We start from the raw sequence: 23,663 nt of genomic DNA on the forward strand, positions 1-23,663 counted from the left end.
TTTGTTTACTTATTTAAAATCCATATTCTGAGTTTATTTTATCCTATAACTAGTTCAAATATTCACATGATTAAAGGTTTTTCAGAACAGGAGTAGGCTGGAGAGTCCCTGAACTCTCCTTTTACAGCCCCTTAAATCTTGGTTCTAGCTGGCATTTACTTGGCTTCCAGCTTTGAGAGAAGTAAATCAGAAGCATCTACCTTCTGGTAACCTAAGAAGGAGATTTGGAGCCAGGAGGCATTTCATGAGCAACTTCATGCTGAAAAGCCTCCTTGTAATTTATTTCTTTTGGCATTTTGAAGTTCCAGTCAATCTAGCCAGCAGACTCTGAAGGAGGAACCTGTTGAGGCATCCCTGGAATCATACTGGAAGTACCTGGCAGGAATTCCTGCTTCAAGGCCTCCTTCTCAAGGGGGTTTGTGTCCTCCTGCATGAATATGGTCTTCTTCGTGGAAACAGTTTCAGAATTCAGTTCCTAAATAGAAAACAAAACAGCAGAAAAGTTATTATTAGAGACTAAAGCACACAAGATGTATGGCAAAAACACGGTATTGCTATTTTCATGCCTGAGACTAAGAAACAAACTGAAAAAGCCCTGCTTTAACAAAGCATAAAACCAAATCTATAGGAATGAAGTTGATTCACCAATAATTTAACTCCCTGCCAGAACAAAACCCAATATCTTTTAATGGAAAACAACACAATCTAGACTCCCTATAAAATGTCCTCTACAATGTCCAGAACACAAGTAATAATTACTAGACATGTAAAAAAGTACAAAAATGTGAACCATAATCTAGAGGAAAAGCATTAAATAGAAAAAGGCCCCAAAATGGGCTGGGCATGGTGGCTCACACCTGTAATCCCAGCACTTTGGGAGGCCGAGGTGGGCAGATCATGAGGTCAGGAGTTCGAGACCAGCCTGGCCAACATGGTGAAACCCTTCTCTACTAAAAATACAAAAATTAGCTGGGTGTAGTGGTGGGCGCCTGTAATCCCAGCTACTCAGGAGGCTGAGGCAGGAGAATCACTTGAACCCAGAAGGTGGAGGTTGCAGTGAGCTGAGATCTCGCCACTGCACTGCAGTCTGGGTGACAGAGTAAGACTCCATCTCAAAAAAAAAAAAAAAAAGAAAAGAAAGAAAGAAAAAGGTCCCAAAATGACACAGATGATGGAATTAAGAGACAAGAACAGCTATTACAAATATTTTTAAAAATCCAAGGTGGAAAATGGACATAATGTGAAAGTTAAGATGTATCAGCAGAGAAAATGGAAATTATATTTAAAAAACTAAATAGAAATTCTAGAACTGAAAAGTACAATATCTGAAGTGAAAAAATTCACATAATCTCCAGATAGGATATAGGGCATTGCAGAAGAAATGGTCAGTAAAAATGAAGGTAGATCAGTAGAAATTATCCAAACTGAACCACATAGGAAAAAAACAAACAGAGCTTCAGTGACCTATGAGACAATATTAAGCAGTCTAACATCCATGTCCCTGGCTGAGGTAGGAATCCTCGGAGCTTAGGCTCTACTGACCCCCTCCACTCCAGTCTTTGCCTGGAAGTCGTACAGGTCCATTCTACAATGAGCCCTATGGGGCTCATCCTTGTCCACATGGTCTCTGAGACCCTTCTAAACTTCAAACTATTGGGTCTATGCAGCAAATATATATTGATTCTATCAACATGTATTTCTAAAACATTTGTATAGTTTAGATCTTCAACAATAGGAGTTTTCTTCTGACTCAGAAACAAAACTATCGTTTACTTAAAGCTGCATCTACTTAATGAAGAGATATTAATACCAAGGATAACCTCTGCCTGACTCAAATTCTACCTCCTCTATGGATACTTTTTGGTTCGGATGATTGGATATGAACCCTACCATACAGAGCATTCTGTTTCTATTCGTCTTTTGATACATCCACTAGATAAGCAGTATTCAATCTGGGGTACTCAAAGACTTGCTAACCTGTATCCAAGTCACGATGTTTTGTTTTGTTTTTAAAGAGATTAAGGAAAAAACTGCAAAGCTTTGAGTATATGCATATCAGTTCATCAGGTAAACTAGCAGCCCTGCTGAAATTTTATGCAACCCATCCTGGGCCAGTTTGAAATTGGTTTTCCCAGCACTAGTCACACCAAATGTGAAGGTGACCAACAGCAAGGAAGAGTTTGTAATCCACCTTGAATCAATCAGAAACCAGAACTTGGAATCTTGTCTTTTTGACACACCTCTGCCTCTTTGTCCTTTATTTAGCCTTGTCAAAGTTTGCTTGGAGAGTAACTCACATCTTAATGTTGTGGCTCTCTCTTGCCATGTAAACTATAAATTTGGCTTCATTTTAGATCACTCTTGGGTTCTCTTTATTTCCTTCTAACATAGGGAATCGATTTCCATAATCACAACCTACACATGAACTCTTTCCTAAAACTGAGAACTTGCACACAGTCTAGACTTTGTGCTGGTTTTCGTTTCCCATCTTCCCTTACAACTGTCTACATCACACACTTGGCAAAAGAATGACATACCATTTACTTACCTAAATCTTGTTAAGGAATATTGCTACAGGATGCAAAACCTCCTCAGTGAAACACAAAAAGACAATTCAAAATATTGATGTGAGCTGAGAAATTTTCCTTAATAAAGCTACCATAAAACTAGGGTGGAGTTTTGGGAGTCTTCTTTATATATTTCTTATTGCCTTATATATTTATATTTCTATTAACAGTAAAACACGGTGTTAGATAAATGGATTAGAGGTGGGCAACAAGGTGATGACAAATTCTGCTGAATGATCCTCACTTCTCCCATCTCCAAACAATTGCTTAAAGAAGGAATCCTTCCTGAGGGAGAGTTCCTTTAGACTATTGTCAAACAATAGAATGAAATTATCTTTTAATTTATTTACAAGACATCTAGGCTTAAAGAAGCAAATATATTCTTTATGAGGACGTTGAGTATATTAGTATAAATGTAAATAAGCTTAATATTTTCATGTCTTCAAATTGGCTTGGAAGCTAGCAAATGCTAGTGAATTGTAATGGACTGCATTAAAGACTTTAATGCACAGAGTATAGTGATAGTTAAAAAGATGTCAGATATCAAACCCAACATTGCAATTGAGATGACTCTCTATCCAGGTATCTACTGCTTTATAGAAAGCATAGAATGGCATAAGGTGTTCTTCAGGAGATTGTGAAAAAAACTGTGGGAGGTAAAAGATATCCTTTTAGACTGACAAATGCAGAGTTGTCTTCAGCTATTCCAGCTTAATAACTTACACCTAATATTATAGCATCATAGAGGAGGCATCTGAAGTTTCACATAAAAGCAAATAGAATATAATAAACCAAATACTAAATACTAAGTTAAATATCTGAGATATGCACTGGTAACAACCATATTTGGTTTCTGAAAAATATTGACTACTACTTGAAAAGGGCTCAAAGGATCTTATATGAAAAAATATTTGTTCCAACTGAATAGATTTTTAAAAAATCAGTTTTTTAAAAAAATCAGATTTTTTGGCTAGGCGCAGTGGCTCACACCTGTAATCCCAGCACTTTGGGAGGCTGAGGTGGGTGGATCACGAGGTCAGGAGATTGAGATCATCCTGGTTAACACAGTGAAACCCTGTCTCTACTAAAAAAAAAAAAAAAAAAAAAAAAAAAATTACCTGAGCGTGGTGGCATGTGCCTGTAGTCCCAGATAATCGGGAGGCTAAGGCAGGAGAATTGCTTGAACCCAGGAGGCAGAGGCTGTAGCAAGCCGAGATCGCGCCACCATGCTCCAGCCTGGGCAACAAAGCGAGACTCCATCTCAAAAAAAAAAAAAAAAATCAGATTTTTTTAAAACCAGTAACACCAGAGTATTTCCTGAAATCTAAGACATATCTGTCTTTTAACATCTCCTTTTTTCATTAACAAAGATTGTCAATAACATTGGTTTATATGCAAATATGTGAATACAGAGTGAAAATCAGGCTAAAGGGATCCTTAATGTGCCTTGGGTGGGGACTGGGCTGACTTGTGGCTTTCCTGGATTCCATGTTGGGATGTGTGCGGCCACCCAAAGCTGAGTCCTTCTCCCTACCTTGTGACACTTTTCACAGTTCTGTTGAATCTGATACTCTTCCTGTTTCAGCATTTCTGTCATTTCCATTTCCTTGAGGCTACTGTCATATTCCTCCTGCAGCTGGATCTTCTCTTCCCTATTCTGGGGTGAGGTGACAGAGTCGAATCAGGTCAGCACCCAGGGAAGCCTTATAAATGGGGCCCCCTCACTGGAGACTGATCTGGGCTGTGGGCCTTTTGGGCCTGTTGAGTTTCCTCCTGTAACTAGCTTTAGCCTGCTAGTAGTTACAAACCCTTCAACTCCACAGCTCCTCTGAGTTGAAGCCCCACTCCTCTCAGCCCCCAGGATCCCCATGCTTCAGGGATATCTAGATCTAAGAGCAAGTCAAATTAACCAAGAAATTCCCCAGGCCAGCTCCAGAATCCTGCCTTGTGTCTTGGCTTTCAAATTACTCTAGGAAAGCTGGGCCCTCCCTAAGTCGCAGTGCCCATACACACCTTTTCTTTTGCTTTCGCTGTTTTCTCATAATGATAAAGCCAGTGAGCCAGGTATTCTATTGGGTCACTGGGCCGAACCTTCGCCACCTCTGCCAGTGCCTGGGCCAGGCAATTTCCAAAGCACCTCTTTAGGTAGTTAGTTTCCATCCTGGCAGCCTGGAAAACAAAGACGCGTTATTTTATTAACTTAGTCTGATATTAAAAATAGACACATTCTAACCAATTCAGATTTATTTCAGGATAAATATGAGATGTTTCTGGATCACACCCTTCCCAAAAGAACCAATGAACACTTACTTGCTCTTATATTCAAATGGACTTTTTCTAAAGTTCTCCAGCTGCACTAGGTCAGACAGTGTGGGTCCTAGGGTTTACCAGGTTTGCGAGGAGGTTGGTACTTTGGTGGTAAGGGTGGCTAAGGCCTCCCCTTACCCACACATTTTTGCTCTTGAGTAGAGAAAATTTAAAGGAGCAGGCAGGAGGTCCTGGGGAGGGGCTCTGAGCACCCAGCAGGCTGTGCTATTGTGAGGTAGGAGGCTACAGTCATCTATGACATAGATAAGATAGGCTCATTTATTTCACAAGGGACCACGGAAAGGCACTGGGGAGAAGAGAGAGGGAAAATGTTGGTGCTACAGCTACTGCTTGTCAGGAGCTCTGCCAGCACCTGATATAATGCTCCATTCTGTATTACTTAGGGATTTACTATTCATCATATTTCAAGAGCTGGAGGCAATGTAGCCCAAACTTAGGAGCAGCAGGGAATTGTGGCAGTAGGAATGCACATTCTGGAATAAGACAGACCAAGTTCCAGTCCTGATTCTGCCACTTATTAGCTGTGTGATCTTTAGCAAGTCACTCAGTCTCTCTCAGCCTCAGTTTTCTCATCTGTAAAATAAAAGTAACAAAAGTATGTAGCTCACAATAATTAGATTAGAGGTGATAATAAACACACACCAGGCACTTAGCCAGGCACAGAGTAACTGCTTATTACACTATTCAGTGGAGGATTGTGCCATGAAATGACCTAGGACCTGGCCTCCTCCTGACGGATTCCACATTCTTGAAGTTGACACATTTGAATTCCAAAAGAGTCCGGTGAATAATAAAAGCTTAGATCTAGCCTTAACATTTTCTGGAGGCATTTTTCAATTTTCCCCCCTACTCCCCATTTTCTAGCTTAAGGAAGGAAAAACAGATAGATATCCATATCTATCTTACGCATATCTATCTTATGGATAGAGAAAAAAATATTTCCTAGCTCTCTCCACTACAAGGGCCTTGAAACCAAAACACTTCAGTAGCAATGAGCACACTGAGCATATAAACCTTGCTTGTAAATAGCCTTCGTCACTTAAGAGGAATCAGGGTGGCCGGGCACGGTGGCTCAAGCCTGTAATCCCAGCACTTTGGGAGGCCGAGGCGGGTGGATCACGAGGTCAGGAGATCGAGACTATCCTGGCTAACATGGTGAAACCCCGTCTCTACTAAAAATAAAAAAAAAAAAAAACTAGCCGGGCGTGGTGGCGGGCGCCTGTAGTCTCAGCTACTTGGGAGGCTGAGGCGGGAGAATGGCGTGAACCCGGGAGGCGGAGCTTGCAGTGAGCCGAGATCACGCCACTGCACTCCAGCCTGGGAGACACAGCGAGACTCCGTCTCAAAAAAAAAAAAAAAAAAAAAAAAAAAAAAAGAGGAATCAGGGCTCCTTGGAGAAATGGCTGATTCCAAGGCTGGGGCAGGACAAGTCTAATGGGCCTGGAACATTTGGTTTTGCCAGAAAGTAAGAAAATTCTGAAAAATACAATGGGTGGGGACAGAGAAGCCAGCTTGAAGGGGCTCCTACTAGTCAAATCTGGGGCAGTTTAACCATTAAAATAAATAGTGACTGTAATGGATTATAAATTACAGAATAAAATAAGACTCCATGAGTCCATATGAGAATATATACATAGATTAAGAAGGGAGAAGGCAAAGTTCTTGTTAAAGTAGAATGCCAACTAATAAATGTGGGGAAAATAATGGAGTTTTAAAAAACTGCCATTTCCTCACCACCATAGTATAATTGAATCAAAGCAGAATCATCAATGAGTCAATGAGTGCTAAACCTGGGTGAACATTTGACAAGGAATAAGATATATGCATAGTCTCAAAGTTTCTTCTCACAAATTAAGTATTAATTCCAAAGGAAATACAGAAATTTTACAGTGGCAAAACCTGGCCAACAAAACCTTAACCAAGTAATCACAGTAAATATCACCAATAAAGGAACAAAGTGACATCAAGTGCCTCCTGATGGGATGTACTTCTTATGGTACATAAAACATTTCCATGGATTCCTGTCTAAAATGCAGTATTTGAATGTAATTGAAGAAACAGCAAATAAATCCAAAGCAACTACCCTGTACTCTTAAAAATGTTGAGGTTATGAAAAAAAAAAAGAGTAATTGTTATAGATCAAAGGAGACTGAACAGCTATAATAACTACATGTAACACATGATCCTAGATTGGGCCTGGGCAGGAAAAAATAATTCAGCTGGGCATGGTGGTGCATGCCTGTAAACCCAGCACTTTGGGAGGCTGAGGCAGGAGGATCACTTGAGCTCAGGGGTTTGAGACCAGCCTGGGCAACATGGCAAAACCATGTTGCCCATGCTTTTGTATTCCACAAAAAATACAAAAATTAGCCAGGTGGGATGGCACACACCTGTAGTCCCAGCTACTTGGCGGCAGGGGGTGGGGAGGTGCACGGGGTCTTACGGTGGGAGGATCACTTGAGCCCAGGAGGTTGTGGCTGCAATGAGTTGAGATCTCACCACTGCACTCCAACCTGGGTGACAGAGTGAGACCCTGTCTAAACCAAAAAGAGAGAAGAAAAAAGAATTCTATAAAGGATATCGTTGGGAAAATTGGATGAATTGAATGTGAAATGTAGATTATGTGATATAATATATCCAAGTTAAATTTCTTGATTTTGAATACTGGAAGTATGAGTAAGAGAATGTCCTTGTTCTAGGGCTGAATAATGGCTCCCAAATGTGTCCATGTCTGAATACCTGGAACCTATGAATATGTCACCTTAAATGGCAAAAGGGACTTTGTAACTGTGATTAAATTAAGGATCTTGAGATAGGGAGATGATCCTGGATTATCTGAGTAGGAACAATGTAATCACAGATGTCACTGTAAGAGGGACACAGTACGGTCAGACAGGGAAGGTGATGCCAGAGCCGAGGGAGAAAAAGCGATGTGATCCAGGTCCTTGAGCCAAGGGTATCCTCTAGAAGCTGGAAAAGGCAAGAAAATGGATTCTCCCCAGAGCCTCCTGAGGAACCTGTGCTGCTGACACTTTGCTTTTAGCTCTACTAAATTCATTTTGGACTTCTGACCCCAAGACCTGCAAGGGAATTAAAAAAAAAAAATTTTAGTGGGGTAGTGATAGGGTGGGGACAGAGGTGGGTAGTGTCTCCTGCCAATCGGTGTCTCCTGCCAATCTGTGTGGCCCACTTGAACCAATGCATTTGGATAAACAACCTTCTACACCCTTCTTACTCAAAGCTGGTTTGATGACAGATGACCAGCAGCATTTCATCACCTGGGGACTTGTCGAGATGCAGAATCTCAGGTCCTACCCCACCCCACAGATTCAGAACCTGTATGTTAATAAAATCTCCAAGCAACTTGTAGTTACCAATCTACTTTGCCTGGATCACTGTAGAACTGTCCTTCCCAGAAGGCAGAATCACCAATTCTGCATTCTCTGGTCATTGGGTGGCTGCCACACTCCTTACATGTGGCAAGCCATATTGGCATACCTCCACCTACTCTAAATTGCCCATTTTCAACAATGATCTGAATGAAATGTGTTTCCGCAACAGTCACTGAGATGTGGTACAAAGACAGTAGAGCCAGCATAGAGTCACAGCGTGAGGCCTGGAGGGGAAGAAGTCAAGGGGATGCCTTTTATTTTTTATTTTTGAGACAGAGCCTCGCTCTGTCACCCAGGCTGGAGTGCAGTGGCGCAATCTCGACTCTCTGCAATCTCTGCCTCCTTGGTTCAAGCGATTCCGCTGTCTCAGCCTCCCGAGGAGCTGGGATTACGCCCGGCTTTTTGTATTTTTAGTAGAGACAGGGTTTCTTCATGTTGGCCAGGCTGCTCTCCAATTCCTGACCTCAGGTGATCCACCCACCTCGGCCTCCCAAAGTGCTAGGATTACAGGCGTGAGCCACCGCGCCTGGCCAAGGAGATGCCTTTTAAGGCCCACTCAGACCAATTTAGGGTACACTCACCAATTGGGGGAGAGGCTATTTTTCGGTGTTTCCCAGAACTCGCCTGACGGTCTGCTTACATTGTTCCTGGCCTGCACTCAATAGGCAAAATAAGAATAGGGGTTGTCTTTGTTTGCTGTATACCGCCCATGCTTGGCACACTAGGAGCTCAGTAAATATTTCTTGATTTATTCATTGAGAGCTCTGACGCCTGTGCTCATGCTTCCCTTTGATTTTTCCTTGCCCACTCTGGCACTTACTATCTCAACTAACATCTACTAAGGCCTCTCTTGCCCGGCACTGCCCCGCCCATAAGCTGAAAGAGAACACGGGAAAGGCTAGTACATGCACAGACGACTAGGCCGAGGAGGACTGCAAGGGCTTGGGCCTGGTGGAGACCGGACGGCTTCCTGGAGGTAAGGCACCCGAGTTGGTTCTGAAAGGAACCAAGCAGAGGTCACCAGCAAGAGCAAAGGTGCGGAGTTGTGAAACTGCCAGGCTATTAGCAGCTTGCAGTGACGGTCTTCCAACGACTCTAGGTCTTCCGCCCTTCTCCGATTGGCTGCCCTTCCTGGTTCCTCCTCAAAGCGCGCCACCCCCTCATCTCTCCCAGAGCATGCCTGCCTGCCAGCCAGGGTCCCTTGCTCTTTTCGGTCCCCCCACTCCTCCAGGTTTCTGTGCAGCAAGTCTCCTCAGCTCACCCACCTGCGCGCCGCCACATATGCCTTTCCTCGACCCTTCGTGCGCACACCCCGCTCCAGCGTGCCCGCTCCTCTCTGCTTGGCGCCCCGCTCCTACGCGCCCCCTCCTTCCCGGCCCCCGCCCCTTGGAGCGCGCCCGCTTCTCTCTGCCGCGCTCCCCTTCTCGCATTCCCTCTCCGCCACCTCGTGCGCGCTCTCCCTCCTGCACACCACCTCCTCTCTGCCGCACGCCCGCCCCCTGAACGCCCGCTCCTCTCTGGCCCCCTCCCCTTGCGCGCGCCCCCTTCTGCACGACCCCTTCTCTATGTCGCGCGCCCCGCTCCTGCACGCCTCCTCCTCTCTACCGTGTCCGCTCCACTCTGCCGCGCCCCCTCTACTCTGCCGCGCGCTCCTACCCCTGCACGCCCCCTCCATTCGGCCGCGGCCCCTCTACTCAGCGGTGCGCTACTGCTCCTGCACGCCCCCTCCTCCCTGCAGCGCGACCCCCCACGGCCCCCCCTTTCTGCTGCGCGTTCCCCCTCCACCGCCCACTGCGCGCCCTCTGCTCACCTACACGGGCTCCTGAGGCGCGCGCTCTCGTTGCCTGGCAACGGGACGCGGCTCCCGGGTGGCTAGCGTGCGCGTGTGTCGGGTGTGCGCACCGGGAAGGCCCGAACTGTTTTTGAGATTAGTTCCTCTAGCTTCGCTGGGTCCGGCGGGCAGAGGCGGTTCTGACCGTTGGGCCTTGGGCGTCGAGCAGGACTCACCTGAGGCGGAAGGAGGCCGCTTCGCGCCTGGGGCTCCCGAGAGCAGCCGGCTCTCCTTCTCCTGCTCGTCCTGAGCAGGGAGCGCTGCGTCTCTGTCTCCTGCGGGCTGCGGGAGACTCTTCCAGACTCCCGGGTGGGAAAACCACATCGAGCGCCCCGGGAGGTTGCCAGATGCAATACTGTACTGCATGCGCAGGTAACTGAATTTCAGATAAACGAGTTACTTTTCAGTACAAATATAGTATCACGCAAAGTTATTCGTTGTTTATCTGAAATTCAGAGTCACCTGGGCGAGCTGGGTTTTTAGTTGAGAAGTCTGGCACCCCTGCCCGGGTGCCCCTGCCCAGTCGGCTGGCTGTCTCCCAGGTGTGGGTAAGGAACCTCCTTCCATCTCTGTGGCACCTTCTTCAGGCTGTAGGCAGCTGTTTCTGTGGGAAACGGCTTTCTTATGTTGAGCCAAGATGCCTATTGGTGTATATGAAAAATAACATTGGTTACCACAGGAGAGATGGGTATTATCCTCGTTTCACGGACAGGAATATGCTAAGGGAGTTGGCAGGCCTTGCCTGGGTCCCACTGATATGCCCAGAAATCCGAGACAGAGCCTCCCCTGACTTGGCCCCACTGGTAGGCCAGAAGTTTTCTCTTTGGGGATAATGGCCCCCTTCCTACCTTCCCACATTTTATCTTTCTGGAGCAGTAATAGGAGTCTGTTCCCTTTTTTTTTTTTTTTTTACTTCAAATGACTTTGACATGTCTTTGTAGCGTTTTGGTCTTTCAGATACATCCTACTGAAGAAATACAGTGAAGATACTGTGTTCCAAAGTCATTTGTAATAATTCTTTTCTCTGTGTGGTTAAGACACCAATATCAACCTGATTTGGAATTAGGTTCATTAGTGCCAGTTTGCTTTCAGTTTTTAGAGTTTTTATGACTATGTTTATATATACACATATTCCTTTCCTCACTGCTGTTGCTAATGCAAAAGATGACGGATCATATACAATTTCAGCACCTTGTTTTCTTTATTTTGTGTCTTAGAGATCACTCTTTAGTTTCTTCATTCTCTTGTACATCTGCATAATAATCCATTGTGTTGCTCTTATTAATCCCCAATTTGATGAACATTTAGATGGTGCTTCAGTGTGACTATTGTAAATAATGCTGCAAATACCTGTGTGCATATGCCATTTCATATTTTTGCAACTATATCTTTGAGATAGGATCCAAGAAGCAAGATTGATGAGTCAAAGGGTGAATGCATATGTGATTTTCTAGATGTTGTCAAATTCTCCTCCATAGGAGTTACACCATTTTGCCTTCCCACCACTGTCATATGGCATATGCGCATGGTTATGCATAAAATTTCAGAGACACTGAATTTTTCCATAGAATAAAAATTGGGGGTTATGGACGGACCCCCAGATGTCAGTGTCTCTGAACTTTTATGCAAAATGCTAGGTGCATTTGTCCAGGGACAGGTTTAGACACAGTGGCATTCTATCCCCTATAATTGCCATGCTCATTCTTATATCAGGGCCTTTCCTCATACCTAGAAGACTCTTCCTTCTCTTCTTTGTCATGTTAATTTTACTGTTTTTTTTTTTTTTTCTTTTTGGGTAAATGTGAGCTTAGCTCAAATGTCACCCCCAGAGAAGCTTTTTTTTTTTTTTTTACTTTCCTGACTTGATCAGCTCCTCCTCTCCTCTGGTCTCATAGTACTTATTTTAACTTCAATTTCATATTTATTGATTTAAATATTTATCTTCCCTTCTCATCTGTAAGCTCCATGAAGGCAGAGACTGTTTTTGTTTTAGTTTGGGCTGCTATAGCAAATTACCAACACTGGGTGGCTTAAAAACAGTACACATTTATTTCTCATCATTCTGGAGGCTGGAAAGTCCAAAATCAAGGCATTGGCATTTCTGGTGTCTGGTGAGGACCCTCTGCCTGGTGTGCAGGTGGCTGTCTTCTAGTTTTATTCTCAGATGGCAGAGAGTGAGAGCAAGCTCTCCCGTCTCTTTTTATAAGGGCATTAATCCCATGCATGAGGGCTCCACACTAATGATCTAATCACTTCCCAAAGGCTCCTAATACCATCACATTGGGAGTTAGGATTTCAACATACAGATTTTTGGGGACACAGACATTCAAGCCACAATAGTTTTGTATTCCCAGTACCTATCATGGTGCCTGACCTACAACAGGTATTTTTGTTTGTTTGTTTGTTTGAGATGAAGTTTCACTCTTGTTGCCCAGGCTGGAGTGCAATGGCACAATCTCAGCTCACTGCAACCTCTGCCTCCCGGGTTCAAGTGATTCTTCTGCCTCAGCCTTCCTGGTAGCTGGGATTACAGGCATGTGCCACCATACCTGGATAATTTTGTATTTTTAGTAGAGACAGCATTCACCACTATGGCCAGGCTGGTCTCGAACTCCTGACCTCAGGCGATCCTCCAACCTCAGCCTCCCAAAGTGCTAGGATTACAGGTGTGAGCCATTGCACCCAGCAAATATTCATTATACATTTGTTGAACAATTGATTACATTTCATCAGACTATCAGGAGAGTCTGAATTTCTTAAAATATTAAGGGTAATCTGAGGGTGATCAATTTTTCCAAAGCACCTGAAAGAGATTGGTTGCTGCGTTTTTCCTTTTCTGTTTTAAAAACAATCTGGTCTATGATTATTCCTGTTTATCTTCATAACTGGAAGGAGTAGGACATAACTGGGAGAGTGGAGAAATTCATTCCCTTGCCACCATGGAGAAACAGCTGTGTCAGCCCTGTGATTAAAACACTCTTCAAGCAGCTAGAGGAGTTTGTCTTCTAGTGGGAAGACAGACACACACACACAGAGATAGTGTAATTCTCTATGATAGTGTGGTAAATGCTATGTAAGCTGCTTGGAGCAAGAGGAACTTCTTTGGGTTGCCTGGGAAAGCTCAGGGAATAAGAAATGATTCTCTACCTTGCAGGGGAGGAGATCTTTTGAGAGAGAGAGAGGAGAATGAGGGATCATCATGTACAAGAGTCATGGAGATGGAAATGTGCAAGGGGTGGTCATCGGAATGGCAGGATGTCCATGGAGTTAGAGCCCAGGGTGTGCTGGGGCCAAGAGAGATGATGTCTGGAGGTGAACCTGAAAAGAAAATTGGGGCCAGATTGTGAGGAGCTTCATATGTTATTATTTGGAGGCTGAGTTTTCATTCTTTGGCCTTGGAAATTTATGGATTTTTTTTTTCAAAAGGTGGACTATTGTGATGCTTTGTAAAAATGGCTCTCATGGCTTAGGAGGGACATTTTAGTGTAGTCTTTAGGGTTAGGGTTTTGGAATCAGGAGGTGGGTACAAACCCTGCCTCCTTCATCTGCCAGCTGTGTTATCCTGAACTATGCACTTATGCTGTCTGTGCCTGGGCTTGCTCATGTTCCCATTGGGATCATGATACCTATTTTTCAGGTATGTTGTGAGAATTAAATGAGACCCACATAACTTGGCATTAAGTAAACTTGAAATCAATGATGATAATATCTCTTTTCTGACTCTTGGACTTGAGGTCCTCCAGGACTTTTGAAACCGTGTTAGTTGTAGTGACTTCTGTGGAGTCCTTTTGGAAACTAAAACTATTAGAAGTTTCCTGGGGCCAGCTTGCTTGTGACACCCCCAAGAGGAGGTGGACATGACTGAGGGCAGGGTGTATGTAAGGCTTTGTTCAAATCACTGGACTTGAGTCTTATAGTGACTTTATTGAAGATATCCTGCAGTAATGCAAAAACACTTACTTTTTAGGAGTTTTTATTTAGGAGTTAGAAACGGAGTCAATATATCTTCAAAAGCACCTTGGGGCATGTTTAACTCAAGGTCTTGCAGAAGTGGCAAGAGTTCGCCCAGTGGATCCAATAGAATATTTAGCATTGTGGATTTACAAGTTTAAGGACAATGTGACCATGGAACAACTGGTAAGTAGGAATCTCCTTCTAGAAAATTAGAAGAAAAAAAATTGGTCGAACTTGCCTGCTTTTTAAAAACTTTAATATTATTATTTTTCTGTTATAAAAATAATGTTTATTATACAAAAACTTGAACAACATGGAAAGTAGGAAGGAGAAAACAGTACCCAAAGAAGACTTCTATTTAGATTTTTAGGTAATTCCTTTCATGGGAAGTATTTTTTCTATAGATTTATAGATTTGTTTATGCATTTGTGATCATACACAATGTATAACTTTAATATTGTGCTCATTATTCAGATAAAATATCTTCCCAAATTATTATATTGTTTCTAAAGGGATGGGCTATAATTTGTTTAACCCTTTCCCTAATTGTCTCTATTAAATGCTTTGAAGATTGCTTTTACAAATTGCTTTCTCTCTAAGAAGTCATGTGCTGTTGTTTTTAAACAATGCTAGAGACAAAAGGAAATGGCCGAGCTGGAGCATGAAAGAGAATTAGCTCTGATGGAGCAGGAAATGATGGAAAGACTCAAAGCAGAGGAGCTCTTACTTCAGCAGGTGAGGCAAGTAGGATAGTTCAGAGGGGACTGGAATTAACGATGCCAACCTCAGCGTGGCACAGCCCAAATGTTGATAAACTTCTCATCTCCAGTTACTTAGATATGGCTTCCTAATATCTTCATCTTTATGGATGTGTGTGTCTTCTTTGCTGGAGAAGCAGCAGCCATGAGTTTTCCTGACTGCATTCTTGTATACATACATACATACACATTCCTTTCTACACTGCTGTTGCTGATACAAAAGATGCCATACCTCCAGGTAAGAGGAAAATGCAGAGAGTATGCTGTCACAGAAGGCAAAGGGAACGAGTGTTTTGGTGAGATCTGAGTGGTCAACCATATCTATTGCTGAATGGAAAAGTGTTCATCAGAGGCCACCGTAATTTGGTGGGAATAGTGTGGATGGAGTGGTGGGGGTGGGTGGAGTTAGGCAGGGGAGATGGAAAATGTAGGCAGTGCTTTCAAGATTTTGAGAGCAAGGAGAGATGCTTTTGTGTTTAAGAGCACAGTAGTGGAGGAGTGAGTGGATGACATCAGGAAATAAAGTGGATGATTCGTAGGGTCAGCTTGCCATGGAGATGGAGGAAATGGGCCCAGATCATAGGTTAGGCAGGCAGAAGGCACTTCTTTGCTTATAATCGACGGAAAAAGGAGAGAATGGTGTTGGTGGAAGCACCTTCTGTGTGCAACAGTTTCCGTCTTCTTTATGAAGTAGGCACCATTATCATCTGCTAAGAACAAGGGTGTAAGGTAGGAGGTAGGGGCAGAGTGGTGAAGGTTAGAAATGGCAGCTTTGGAGGATGGAAGAGAAGAGTTGAGGGATATAATTTAGCATTACTTGGTAGCAGTTGGAGATCAATTGTGCCATTTGGTTTGGTTATGTGATTATGTGATTCTCTTCACTTGGGCCCAGATGTCTGAGTGAAGAAGTGGAGCAGGCGGACCTTTTAACTGAAGCAGGATTGGGGTAGCATGATTAGGGAGCTGAAGATATTGGTAAGGGAATTGTTGAAGGGATGAGTCATGGAGTACAAGCTGGAGAGGGGAAAGTTCCAGAGTGGCTTCTGGACTGATTTAATTTATAGAGAGCTTCTAAGCTAAATTTAAGCCACTTCTATAGTTCTACCAGATAATACTTAACTCCAGAGTCTTGACTCAAGTTTACATATTTAAAATGGGGAAAGAAGTCTATTATTTGGGTATGCAGATAAAAAGAAGATTATAGACCTGGCAAATAGCTTCTCTGACTGACTTCCTATCCCTGATATTGAGGTAGAAAACTGCAGGCCCCTTAGAAGGATAGGGCTGTTGAAAACTCTACCGCTTCTGAGTCTTCATTTTCAGTCATTGGCTTATTCTTGAGGGGAGGTTAAAAAGTGTTGAATTGGGTGTCAAACTGTCATCCAAACAGGCCAGGTGCTTCCAGCAGCAGCCACGACTGTGGATTAGGAGCCATCTTTCCTCTTACAGCTTCTATAGCTGGTATCTGTCCCTTTCTATCAAAAATCAGAGAATTCCCAGTGGTTCTCCTTCCCCAAGGCAATTACATCATAAGTGGAAGATACTTAACTCTCTTTGGCTCACCTACTTTATCTTACTTGTGTATAATTTGGCAATGCTAGCAATAAAAAGTTTCTCTAGCCATATCATGTTGACCAGTATGAACTAATCCACTGTGTATTGAATCCTAAGTATTGTATTAGGGTGGAAGATAAAATAATATTATGCAGGAGATGTTATGGCCAGTTAATGGAGTGGATTGGTGTGCAGAAATAGATAGGAGAGATCAATCAACAGAGAAAGGCTTAAGAGAGAGTGTGGTTGAGATGAAGAAAAACAGAGAGGCCTCTGGATACCTTCTGAGTCATGTGAGCTGGAGGTTGGGAACTCTGGTTATTTCCTTGCTGGTTGCAAAAGCAGTTGTCCTCATAGTCAGTACTGCTGACTTGAAATTCCTTGACATTTTAGGCACTCTCCAGCAAGCCTAGTTTTTTGTGAACAGGGAAGTATTTTTATTGCCATTTTCTATGTAAGAACTTAATTTTGAAGTGAGAGCATTTTTGTTTTTTATTTGTTTTGAATGGCTTTGAGTGGTTTTGCTCATGTGTGAAGAAAGATTAGGTTTTGGAAGTTTCTTGAAAATGTCAAGAAACTGGTTATTTTGATCAATCTGATTGTTATTTAACAAGTACACTTTGCATTATTGCTGAGAGATTGGAGTTATTTAACTTCCTCTATCAGTGTCTGAAAGCTGATTGAAACTGTTTCTGCATTTCAGCTACCTACCCCATCACTTTTTTCTTAGTGGGGATAATATAGGAATACCAAGAATTACCTTTAAAAGCCTTTAGCAAATGAGATATTAATCACTTTATTATGTCTTTACTTGCAAAAAATTATTATTTTAGAATACATTGTCAGATAGTAGACATTTTTTTTTTTTTTAAGACGGAGTCTCACTCTGTCACCCAGGCTGGAGTGCAGTGGCCGGATCTCAGCTCACTGCAAGCTCCGCCTCCCGGGTTCACGCCATTCTCCTGCCTCAGCCTCCCGAGTAGCTGGGACTACAGGCGCCCGCCACCTCGCCCGGCTAGTTTTTTGTATTTTTTAGTAGAGACGGGGTTTCACCGTATTAGCTAGGATGGTCTCGATCTCCTGACCTCGTGATCCGCCCATCTCGGCCTCCCAAAGTGCTGGGATTACAGGCTTGAGCCACCGCGCCCGGCCCGATAGTAGACATTTTATGCTTTGCAGGCCAAGAGGCAAATTTGAGGATATTATGAAGGCATTACGGCATATCATGTAGGAATAGCAAGAGAGAAAATGAATTTTCGCAAATGTTTTATTGATGAATTCAAACAATCATTGAATATAAATTTTTTGTTAGACAGGTTTACTATTGAGAATTTAAAAAAATTTTTAAAAGATAACATCTCACTTGGTTGAAGTTCAGCGTTAGTGTGCTCTATCATCAAAATCTATTTAAAAATGTTTATCTGCTAATGCTGACCTGTAATGAGGTTTTATGTGTTTCATCCTTGAAAATGTCTTTTTACATACATAGTTACTGTCAACAATTGCTATCAGTCTATGTGTGTATAATTTAAATTGAGCATGTTTATTCCTTAGAAGGTATTTCTAGAATTCTATTATATTTTTCTCTTGCTGTTTGCCTTTTAGCATGCATTACTTTGTAGAATAGCCACTTCCAACTGAAGGCTGATGGAAGTTTCTTAATTGCATAAATGGATTTTGAAATATGGAAATTTCCTTTGCACTTATATTGAGGCCTTACAAACACTCTGGAATTGTAGTTCGAGGTTGGAAAATACATCCACTGCCAATGTGTTTGGGAACGAAGATCTAATACCTTGTTCTGGTTTTAACAGCACTGGAAGTGTATAAAGCAGCTTTATATTACTTGTGATTCAAACAACATGAGTTGTTGTTGAAGTGAGTTTACTGCAGTGTAAGTTTTACGTATGAGTGATGTTTTGCAATGTAATTTTAGAATGAATTAAGAAACATTATCAAGTCTGCAGCCAAAGCTAATTTCCAAATCTATTGAATGTTTGATAACAGTGGTTGAGAGTATTTCTTCTCATTAAGAAAAATTTAAATCCTGTTTACCAATAACTTACTTGAAAAAGAAACCAAGAAAACAATCTTATTTATAATAGCTTCAAAAAGAATAATATACTTAGGAATAAATTTAACCAAGGAGGTGAAACATCTATACCTTGAAAACTGTAAAACACTAATGTAAAAATTGAGGAAGACACAAATAAATGGAAAGATATCTTGTGTTCATATATCAGAAGAGTTAGTATTGTTAAAGTGTCTATACGCCCTAAAATAATCTGCAGATTCATCTCAATCCCTATCAAAATTCCGATGGCATTCTTCACAGAAATAGAAAAACCCAATTCTAAAATTTGTATGGAAGTACAAAAGACCCTGAATAGCCAAAGCAATCCTGAGAAAGAAAAACGAACTTGGAAGTATCAAATTACTTGATCCAGAATAATATTATAAAGCCATAGTAATTGCAACAGCATGGTATTGGCATAAAAACAGACACACAGACCAGTGGAACAGAATAGAGAACCCCAGGAATAAGTCGAAGTATATACAGTCAACTAATTTTTGACAAGCCCTGCAAGAAAACACAAAGGGAAAAGGATAGTCTCTTCAATAAATGGTGTTGGGACAACCGGATATCCACATGCAAAACAATGAAACTAGATCCTTGTCTTCTACCATACACAAAAATCAGTTCAAAATAGATTAAAGACCTGAATGGAAGATCTGAAACTGTAAAACTCCCAGAAGAAAACATAATGTGGAAAAAGCTCCTTGACATTGGTCTTGGCAATGATTTTTTGGATATGACACCAAAAACGCAGGCAATAAAAGCAAACCTAAACAAATGGGACTAGGTCGAACTAAAATGCTCTTGCACAGCAAACAATCAGCAAAACAAAAAGGCAGCCTATGGATTGGGAGAAAATTTTGTGAACCATATATCTGATAAGGAGTTAATCTCCAAAATATATAAGGAATGCAAATTCAATAGCAAAAAAAAAAAAAAAAAAAAAAGTAACCCAATTAAAAAATGGGCAAAGGACCTAAATAGACATTTCCCCAAAGAAGATATAAAAATGGCCAACAGATATATTATTAAAAGTGACAGGTAATGTTCAACACCACTAGTCATCAGGGAAGTGCAAATCAAATCAAAACCACTATGAGATACCACCTCAACCCTATTAGGATGGCTGCTTTCTTTTTTTTTTTTTTGGAGACGAAGTCTTGCTCTTTCGCCCAGGCTAGAGTAAAGTGGCATGATCTCAGCTCACTCCAAACTCTACTCCCTGGGTTCAAGCGATTCCCCTGCCTCAGCCTCCTGAGTAGCTGGGATTACAGGCACCCGCTACCACACCAGGTTAATTTTTTTTTTTGTATTTTTAGTAGAGACGGAGTTTCGCCATGTTGGCCAGGATGGTCTTGAACTCCTGACCCCAGGTGATCCACTCACCTCGACCTCCCAAAGTGTTCGGATTTCAGGCATGAGCCACCGTGTCCGGCCTAGGATGACTGTTATCAGAAAGGGAAGAGACATGGCCGGGCACAGTGGCTCACGCCTGTAATCCCAGCACTTTGGGAGGTTGAGGCGGGTGGATCACAAGGTCAGGAGATCGAGACCATCCTTGCTAACATGGTGAAACCCCAACTCTACTAAAAATACAAAAAATTAGCCAGGCGTGGTGGCAGGCGCCTGTAGTCCCAGCTACTTAGGAGGCTGAGACAGAAGAATGGTGTGAACCCGGGAGGTGGAGCTTGCGGTGAGCCGAGATTTGTGCCACTGTACTCCAGCCTGGGTGAGTGCAAAAAAAAAAAAAAAGGGAAGAGACACATATTGGTGAGGGTGTGGAGAAAAGTGAACTGTTATACACTGTTGATGGGAATACAAATTGGTGCAGCCATTATGCAAAATGGTATGGGTGTATTTCAAAAAACGAAAAGCTACCATATGACCCTGTAATTCCTCTTCTCAGTATATATTCAAAGGAAACGAAACCAGCACCTCATAGAGATTACCTGCACTCCCATGTCCATCACAGCATTATTTACAATAGCCAAGATTTGGAAACAACCTAAATGTCTGTCAGTGCATGACTGGATAAAGAAATTGTGAGCTGGGCACAAAGGCTCACACCTGTAATCCCAGTACTTTAGGAGGCCGAGGCCTGAGGATCACTTGAGGTCAGGAGTTCGAGACCAGCCTGGACAACATAGGGAGACCTCATCTCTAGAAAAAATGTAAAAATTATCCAGGCATGATGATGATGGCATGCACCTGTGGTCCCAGCTACTCAGGAAGCTGAGGTGGGAGGATTGCTTGAGCCCCAGAGGTTGAGGCGGCGCCACTGTACTCCCACCTGGGTGACAGAGCAAGACCCTGTCTCGAAAAAACGTAAGATGTATTTCTCATGTATATCTTGTATATATATCTCACATATATGTATCACATATATGTATATATAAAGGAATATTATTCAGCTTTAAGAAAAAAGTAGATCCTGCCATTTGTGATGACATGGATGAAACTGAAGGACGTGATGTTAAGTGAAATAAACCAGACATCAAAAGAAAAATACCACATGCTTCTATGTGGAAATCTTAAAAAAAAAAAATTTTGAATACATAAAAACAGAGACTAGAACAGTGGTTACCAAGAGGTGGAGTGGGGGTAGGCCTGGAAGAAGAATGAGGAGATGTAGGTCAAAAGGTACAAAATTGCAATTATGCAGTATGAATAAATGTAGAGATCTAAAGTACATCATGAGGATGATAACCAATAAGATTGTATTGTGTACTGGAAATTTTTTTTTTTTTTTTTTTTTGAGACGGAGTCTCGCTCTGTCGCCCAGGCTGGAGTGCAGTGGCCGGATCTCAGCTCACTGCAAGCTCCGCCTCCCGGGTTTACGCCATTCTCCTGCCTCAGTCTCTCGAGTAGCTGGGACTACAGGCGCCCGCCACCTCGCCCGGCTAGTTTTTTGTACCTTTTGGTAGAGACGGGGTTTCACCGTGTTAGCCAGGATGGTCTCGATCTCCTGACCTCGTGATCTGCCCATCTCGGCCTCCCAGAGTGCTGGGATTATAGGCTTGAGCCACCGCGCCCGGCCTAGAAATTTTTTAAGAGTAGATTTTAGGTGCTCTTACCATACAAAAGTAACTGTCTAAGATGATGGATATTGAAATTGCTTACCTGTGGTAAGTATTCACTATGTATATCTATATCAAAACATTATATGCGCCTTCAATTTACACAATAAAAAGTTAAATCTTGGCCCTGAGCTCAAAAATTCATAATATAACTGTTAAGCCATGGAATTGCTGTGTGGTAGGACATCAGGATATATCCAGCTTCTGTTTCTGACAAAAATTCACGGAACTGATGGTCCAGTTTACAAGAGTGAATGAAGGTCACAGTTGACACCGCTGGCTCAATAACACATCATAGATTCAGATACTTTCACAGAGTAGCTGCTGTTGAGTAATATGCTGACCACTTACTATCTTTAAACACTCTATTTTCTCATGAGCTCTGTAAATTTGTTCAGCTCAGCCTTTTTCTATTCCACACGTATTTTTATCACTGTCAGCTGTAACACATCTTAGCAGATTTCACTGCAGGTTGTATTGAATTGGTGTGTCTGAACGACTTTGAAAATACTCTTGCCTGTAATTGTTCCATGAAGACTGTATTAGTCCGTTTTCAAGCAGCTGATAAAGACATACCGAATACTGGGAAGAAAAAGAGTTAATTGGACTTAACAGTTCTATATTGCTGGGGAGGTCTCAGAATCATGGTGGGAGGCGAAAGGCACTTTTTACATGGTGGCAGCAAAAGAAAATGAGGAAGAAGCAAAAGTGGAAACCCCTGATAAACCCATCAGATCTCATGAGACTTATTCACTATCACAAGAATAGCACAGGGAAGACCAGCTCCCATGATTCCTTCTGGGTCCCTCCCACAACACTTGGGAATTCTGGGAGATAAAATTCAAGTTGAGATTTGAATGGGGACACAGCCAAACCATATCAAAGACTATTCATAGAGGTTTGGTTTTTCAGGCACTTCAAACTCAGTATTGACCCTTTCCATGAACAACTGAGCAGTGTCAGGAACATCTGTCTACTTATCAGGAGCCAAGGAAAGGCACGCAGAATCATATGCCTTGTTTTTAGTTGACTATTGATGTTGCTCCCAGTGTCAACTCTGAGCAGCTATTCTCACCAAAAGGCTAAAATCTTAGACAAGTTTTTTTTTTCCTGGACACGTTTTTCTGGCCACTGAAATAAAACATGTTTTAATTCACTCACCATTGGTAAATATGTTTCCTTGCTTGCATAACAAATGAGCTACTTGGAACCCTACTTTTGTTGCAGACTTATTTTCATTTATAAGTGTTGCAAAGAAATTCTGCTGTGATAATTCTGTTTTTGTTTTTTTTTAGACAGAGTCTCGTTCTGTCACTCAAGCTGGAATGCAGTGGCGCGATCTCAGCTCACTGCAACCTCTGCCTCCCAGGTTCAAGTGATTCTCTTGCTTCAGCCTCCCAAGTGGCTGAGACTACAGGCACCTGCCTGGCTAATTTTTTTTTGATATTTTTAGTAGAGACGGGGTTTCACCATGTTGGCCAGGCTGATCTCGAACTCCTGACTTCAGGCCTCCCATGTGCTGGGATTACAGGTGTGAGCCACCATGCCCAGCCAATTCTGTTTTAAATTTTCTAATTTTTCTGACCTTTGTGCTCAGTGAGCTGGGACTATTGTGATGAGTGCTTAGTCTGGTAATGTTGATATTTATTATATTCTTTTAGCACAGTGGCACTATATAGCGGGAAACATATTTTGCCATTTAATTTGATGACAAAATAATACACACTCCAGTGTGCCTTAAAAGTGCGACCTTCAAAGTTCACTTGTTTTCTTTTTTTATCTCAAAATTTTGTTTAGAGATGGGGCTCTCACTATGCTGCCCAGGCTGGTCTTGAACTCCTGGCTTCAAGTAATCCTCCTGCCTCACTCCTGAGTAGCTGGGATTACAGGAATGAGCCACCCATCCCTGGCTTTCTTGTTTTGACATAATGGATATAATTTTTTTAAATGTCACAGTATAGTGATACCATGGTACTCCAAACACTGCTGTTACAATAATGTTACTGTGGTTTGTAGGGTGCTGAGCAGCCAGGCAAAGTGGTGAGTGCACCACATGTGGTCTCTGTTACAACGACTACACTCTGCTGTGGCAGCACAAAAGTGCTCATAGACAATATGTAAACAA

General features: G+C 42.4%; 2 protein-coding genes across 7 annotated transcripts in view; one reads left to right on the forward strand and one right to left on the reverse strand.

Moving 5' to 3' along the window:
- On the reverse strand, positions 1-10,423 carry DYDC2 (DPY30 domain containing 2). 6 transcript variants are annotated; one of them, XM_074001669.1, is made up of 5 exons: positions 10,098-10,388; positions 8,869-8,939; positions 4,581-4,736; positions 4,102-4,224; positions 1-475 (listed from the first exon to the last, which is right to left on the reverse strand). In XM_074001669.1, exons 3-5 carry the CDS (start codon positions 4,725-4,727, stop codon positions 314-316), a joined length of 432 nt encoding a protein of 143 aa, XP_073857770.1. In that variant the 5' UTR covers positions 4,728-4,736; positions 8,869-8,939; positions 10,098-10,388; the 3' UTR covers positions 1-313. The 6 variants fall into 6 exon arrangements, with proteins under 6 accessions (XP_073857770.1, XP_073857768.1, XP_073857769.1 ...); XM_074001667.1 differs by lacking the exons at positions 8,869-8,939; positions 10,098-10,388 and adding exons at positions 5,385-5,468; positions 9,553-9,661; XM_074001668.1 differs by lacking the exon at positions 10,098-10,388 and adding an exon at positions 9,553-9,661.
- DYDC1 (DPY30 domain containing 1) overlaps positions 10,154-23,663 on the forward strand; it is a 21,030-nt gene continuing 7,520 nt past the window's right edge. The window contains exons 1-3 of the mRNA XM_005565289.3: positions 10,154-10,490; positions 14,086-14,255; positions 14,706-14,807. Coding sequence (XP_005565346.1) covers positions 14,244-14,255; positions 14,706-14,807 — 114 coding nt within the window. The 5' untranslated portion in view covers positions 10,154-10,490; positions 14,086-14,243. The remainder of the gene's footprint in view (positions 10,491-14,085; positions 14,256-14,705; positions 14,808-23,663) is intronic.

This window comes from Macaca fascicularis, chromosome 9, assembly GCF_037993035.2.
Source record: "Macaca fascicularis isolate 582-1 chromosome 9, T2T-MFA8v1.1".
In the NCBI taxonomy this organism is placed as follows: domain Eukaryota; kingdom Metazoa; phylum Chordata; class Mammalia; order Primates; family Cercopithecidae; genus Macaca; species Macaca fascicularis.